Source organism: Rhincodon typus, chromosome 29, assembly GCF_021869965.1.
Source record: "Rhincodon typus isolate 14 chromosome 29, sRhiTyp1.1, whole genome shotgun sequence".
Lineage (NCBI taxonomy): Eukaryota > Metazoa > Chordata > Chondrichthyes > Orectolobiformes > Rhincodontidae > Rhincodon > Rhincodon typus.
The window spans coordinates 37,325,884-37,331,543 of record NC_063360.1 but is presented as its reverse complement, the minus strand read 5'-3'; the positions used below and the strand labels follow the sequence as shown (position 1 = coordinate 37,331,543).

At 44.6% G+C, this 5,660-nt stretch overlaps 1 protein-coding gene across 5 annotated transcripts in view; it reads right to left on the bottom strand.

Annotated features, from left to right (window-relative positions):
• babam1 (BRISC and BRCA1 A complex member 1) overlaps positions 1-5,428 on the bottom strand; it is a 14,670-nt gene extending 9,242 nt beyond the window's left edge. For 3 of the 5 annotated variants that reach the window (XM_048614349.1, XM_048614350.1, XM_048614351.1), the window contains exons 1-4: positions 4,772-5,428; positions 3,194-3,252; positions 1,163-1,283; positions 758-836 (exon numbers count right to left, since the gene is read on the bottom strand). In XM_048614349.1, the coding sequence (XP_048470306.1) occupies positions 758-836; positions 1,163-1,283; positions 3,194-3,252; positions 4,772-5,386 (874 nt within the window). In that variant the 5' untranslated portion in view covers positions 5,387-5,428. The remainder of the gene's footprint in view (positions 1-757; positions 837-1,162; positions 1,284-3,193; positions 3,253-4,771) is intronic. The other 2 variants (XM_048614347.1, XM_020525705.2) reach the window with 2 other exon arrangements.
• Positions 5,429-5,660: the final 232 nt, after the last annotated feature.

The window sequence follows — 5,660 nt, the reverse complement described above, 5'->3', positions numbered from 1 at the left end:
AATACTGTACCCCAGTGTTATACAGTGACAGACCTGTCCCCACCAATACTGTACCCCAGTGTTATAGTGACAGACCTGTCCCCACCAGTACTGTACCCCAGTGTTATAGTGAGACCTGTCCCCACCAGCACACTTCCCCAGTGTTACACAGCGACAGACCTGTCCCCACCAGTATATACCCCAGTGTTATACAGTGACAGACCTGTCCCCACCAGTACTGTACCCCAGTGTTATACAGTGACAGACCTGTCCCCACCAGCACTGTATCCCAGTGTTACGCAGTGACAGACCTGTCTACACCTGTACTGTATCCCAGTGTTATGCAATGACAGATCTGTCCCCACCTGTACTGTATCCCAGTGTTATACAGTGACAGACCTGTCCTCACCGGTACTGTACCCCAGTGTTATGCAGTGATAGACCTGTAACCAATGGTAATGAATTCCAGTGATCAGAAATCGCAAGTGCTCTCTTCACACTGAAGCCAGGTTCAGAAGGACAGAAATTCTACTCATGCTAATGGGGATTATTTTCACAATATGAAACTTTGCTATCTGTTTGTGCTTTAGTGAGCTCCTGATAACAATAACTCAAATAGCATCCTGAAGCAGGGGATTTTGAAAGCAGTGTGCTCTCCAGACTAAGCATCGAATGGATATATAATTGGGTAGAGTTTGAATTAAATAGCCTGCAGTCCGCACCTGCTGCAGTATTTTACTCCATCCCAGGAGTTTTGGGATCTGTGACAAAAGGATACTGAACGATTCACAGACATTCGTGTCCAGGTCATACAGGCAGCTACATACCTCCCGGGGGTCCGAGGTGAATCCTGACAACTAAAAAATGAGAGAGAAAGTTAAGTAAGAAGGAAAATACTGTACATCCCTGATGTGTACTACATAGATACTTCATTGTAACATGATCCTGAGCCACTTCTGTAAATTTAATTACATTCTAGAGCTTTCCAATGGCCTGAGCTTAGCAATATACTTAAAGAGGGAGAGACAGACAGACAGACAGACAGAGAAAATCACGCTCTGAACAGTAATGTGAATTTAAACATTGGTCTTACCATGGTGATTACATTCTGGATTTGTATACAGCCTATTGTGCAAGCTCCCTCTGATCCCTCCCTTATTTTACAGCGGTACATTGTTCTTACCCAGGTCACCTCATCATTAACCACCACGAGAGCAAACTCATGACGTTTGTCAATCTTGTGCTTTGTCCGGACAAACATTTCGATCATTTTCTGGGCGATGTTTAACGCATTTGTTTTTGAACTGAATAGACAAAAAAAATTAAATCAAATCCAATGCTCCCAATGTTTAATCACAGTCAATCCAATAACACCTCTACAGTCTGATTACCCCGCTATGCCAAGGGCACAGTAAACCTAACAACCAGTATTGTGGAATGTTTCAACATCAGGAAGCCATTCTGTCCATCGTAACCGTGTCGGTTCTTTGAAGAGCTACCCATTTAGTCCCAGGTGCCCCTCTCTCTCCTCATTTTTCCCTTTCAAGTATCTATGCAGTACAGTTTTGAAAATTACTACTGAATCAGCATCTGTCTGTCGCTTATCAGCCTGAACCTCAGTGTGGTCAGGGTCTTGCTGTAGGTAGTACATTGCTTCAGTATCTGGGAGATTGAGAGTGGTGCTGGACACTGCACTCATCAGGCAACATCCCCACGTCTGATTTTTTTGATGGAGGCAAGGAAGATCATTGATGAAGCAGCTGAAAATTGGTGAATCTACCTCAATCTCCGAGCATCTCAACAGAACACCAATCAAGCAGCGATGCATTGGAGCCGAGATGAGTGGCCTCCAACAACCACAATCAATTTCTAGGCACAACCCCAGCTAGCAGAGAGCTTGCTCTGATTTCTATTTCAATATGACTAGAGTTTCTTGATGTGTTGGTAATCAGGTTATTCGTTACTGCTGCTCTGCCGATGGGTGAGAGGGGCAGTAGTTTGTTGGATTGTATTTGTCTTGCTTCTTGGAGACAGTAAACTGGGCATTTTTTTTTAAAACTTTGTCAGAAGACAGTGTTGTAGTTGCACTAGAACAGCTGCAGCTAGTTTTAGCACACAAATGTTCAGCATTACAGAGATAGTAGGAACTGCAGATGCTGCAGAATCTGAGATAACAAGGTGTAGAGCAGCCAGGTTGTTTCCAGGGTCTATAACCTGGGTGAACTCAGTGCATTCAGCTTTGTCTTGCTATGACAGGGCACGCTACAAATTGGCTGATGATTGGTATCTGTCATGTTGGGGCCTCAAGAATAATACCTAAAAACCTTACATACAGAGGCTTAAGGTCAGATCCAGCATAGAACAGCAGTTCCATATTAAATTCTAACCATAGCTCCTCTCTTTCAGCCAGTTCTGAAGTCAAACACCATAGGAACTACCTTCCCCTCTAGCAGCACACTTACCCCACAGTCCAATCTAACTGTTGTCAAACCTAAATCCCCACTGCATAGATGGTGACCAAACCCTCCAGCCTTGCTCAGAAATCAATGGACACAAACATATCATCAAGCTTGTCCAAACAGTGCCAACAAAGTGGATCTGGCTGTTTCAAGAAGTGAATAACAAAGATACATTTAAGGGGAAGCTAGACAAACCTATGAGAGAGAAGGGAATAGAGGGTTATGATGATGAAAGATGACAGGAGGCTCAAATGGAGCATAAACACCAGCACAAATTGGTTGGGCCAAATAGCCTGTCTCCATGTTGTATATCCTGTGCAATCTGATGTCAATCCTTGATTCCCAATTCACTTGGGAAGAAGTGATCAAATAATAAACATTAACTCCCAAATCGCATCTCCACAATACTAATTATATGATTCTCAGTACAAGGACATGCTGTTATTATACTCTACATTAATTTTCTCCTGTACAAATCTATCATATCTTTCTATTCTTTTCCCAGTTTCCCCTTCAAATATCGACACAATTGACCTCGACTGTTCTGTGGTAGTAGTTCCACATTCTCACTGCCATCTAAGAAATAACTTGTATTTCTTTGCTATCTTATATTTATGAGCTCCAGTTATGTCCTCCATAATATACCCATCAAACACTTGTATAATTTTAAAGAATTCTAGGAGGTCATCCCTCAACCTCATGTTTTCCAGCTTGTCCACTAGTTGGTTTCAAATATTCACAACAAGCAGTCTCACCCATTCATCGAATCCAGCTTCTGCAGTGACATCTCTTCTGAAAGGTCCAAACAGATGATCTGTAAAGAGAATGGAAGAGAACCTGAGGTATGTCTCTCTCTCTCTCTCTCTCTCTGCAATCCCTTTCCGTGCAATAAGCAAATAACGGACACACACAGTTCAACCAGAGCAATCCAAACAAATTGCCCACCTAGTAATCCCTGAACCTTGTTCACGGATGACAGAAGAGACTAAACATAACAGACAATACAAGCAGGAGTTGGCCATTCAACCCCTTGAGCTGGCTCTGCCATTCAATATGATTATGGCTGATCATTGAGCTCATTACTCTAATCCCATCCTCCCCCCATATCCCTTGACCCCTTTAGCTACAAGAGCTATATCTACCTCTATCTCAAAAACACAATGTTTTGGCATCAACTACATTCTGTGATAGAGAATTCTAATGGTTCACTACTCTCTGGATGAAGAAAATTCTCATGTCAGCCCATTATCCTTATTCTATGACCTTCGGTTCTGAACTCCCCCACCATTGTGAACATCCTTCCTACATACTACACATAATATATATTTATATTCCTTGAAATTTTAAAAAAAGTGCTCAAAATATTCTTAAGGAGAGTAAAACAGAGTTAACATTCCAGAACATAAGAACTAGGAGCAGGAGTAGGCCATTCAGCCCCTCCAGCCTGCTCTGCCATTCAATACAATCATGGCTGATCTCATCTCAGCATCAATTCCACTTTCCTGCCCACTCTCCATAGCTGTCTTCAAGCCGTCACTAATTAAATATCTGTCTATCCCTTCCTTAAATTTATTCAGTGTCCCAGCATCAACCACACACTGGGGGAAGTGAATTCATGACCCTTTGGAAGAAGTAACCCCTCCTCATCTCTGTTTTAAATCTGTTCTAAGTTTCAAGTCTATGAACTTTCATCAGATGTGTTCATTAATGTTCATTGACCTGAGACATCAGTGCATTTTTCTGTCCACACATGCTGCCTGACCTGTTAAGTGTTTCCAGCATTTTTTGCTTTTATTCCAAATTTTCAGCACTCTCGGTATTTTGCTTTCGCCGCTATTGTTTGCTTTATTCTTTAATGGGATGTGGTGCCGCTGGCAAGGCCAGCATTTATTGCCCATCCCTAATTGCTCTTGAATTGTGCAGTAAAGCAACTTGACCACCTCCATCCTAAATTCCAGTCAAAGTCAGAAGTCACACGATACCAGGTTATAGTCCAACAGGTTTATTTAAAATCACAAGCTTTTACAGCACAACCCCTTCGTCGCCCTAGTCCCACACCAGCACCTCCACGTCACAAATCATTCAAGATATTGCAATCTCACCTCTCAACCATGCCATTTCAGCTAAATAAAGCAACAATTTAAAATCCTACGACATACATTTCTGATGGTTCAACTTCCTCTGTACACTCTGAAGAATCTCAGATCAGCAATTATCACATTTCGTAGGACATTGGGTCATTGTTAATTATTTTTAACCTCCTAAACATTTACATTTTCTGTTCCTTTTGGTGAATCAATGAGGCCCTGAAATATAACCACAACAAAACTCACCACTTTCTCTGGGCAGTTAACCTTTGGAGTCCTGATCTGAGTCTCAGACAGAGTCTGGCTCTGGAACTGTGTCGGTAGCTGGAGCGGAGACTGAAATTGGGGTTGACTCTGGGATTGGGGCAAGAATGAAGGCTGCCCTGGGGTCGTGGATTGGTTTTGAAACTGGGGTTGGCTTTGAGACTGGGTCAAGGTCTGGGTCTTGGACAGGAATTGGGTTTGAGATTGGGACTGGGGCAGTGACTGGGCTTGGGTTTGGGGTTGGCCTTGATATTGGGATTGATTTTGGGCTTGGGGTTGAGGTTGTGGTTGAGTTTGGGATTGGGGTTGGGGTTGGGGTTGGAAAGGGGGCAGGTTGTGGCCCTGGGCCTCTTGCTCCTGGGGCCTCCTGCGGCTGCTCCTGGTCCTTCCCCCTGTCCCCGGGCTCTCAGTCCCGGCCTCCCCATCGCCTTCCCTGCTGCCGCCGGCCTGTGCTCCTTGCCCGGGAGGATCCTGCCTGTCCTCCGCGCCCTCGGGGTTGGAGCGGGTGCTGGGACGATGCTCCATCGGCCTTGAAGTCTCGGGCTCGGGTTCAGACCCGGCAGGAGCCTCCCTCCCGTCCTCAGCTGCCGCCGCCATCTTCGCAACGATCCACAAACCGGAAACAGGGGATGGGTGGTGTCAGGTACGCAGAGCCCTCTGGGGGTTGTAGTTCCTATCGCGTGTACTTCCTCCTCGATGGCGCAGAATGGACTACAATCCCAGTGTGCAACGGTGCACCGGCCCTGGCCGCGAGGGTTTCTGGGATATTTTGTAGTTTCTACGTCCTTCTGTTCAATTGTAACGAGAGGGGAGTAAACTACATCTCCCAGAAGACAATGCGACACTTTTGTCTTGAGCCTATTTCCAAGAA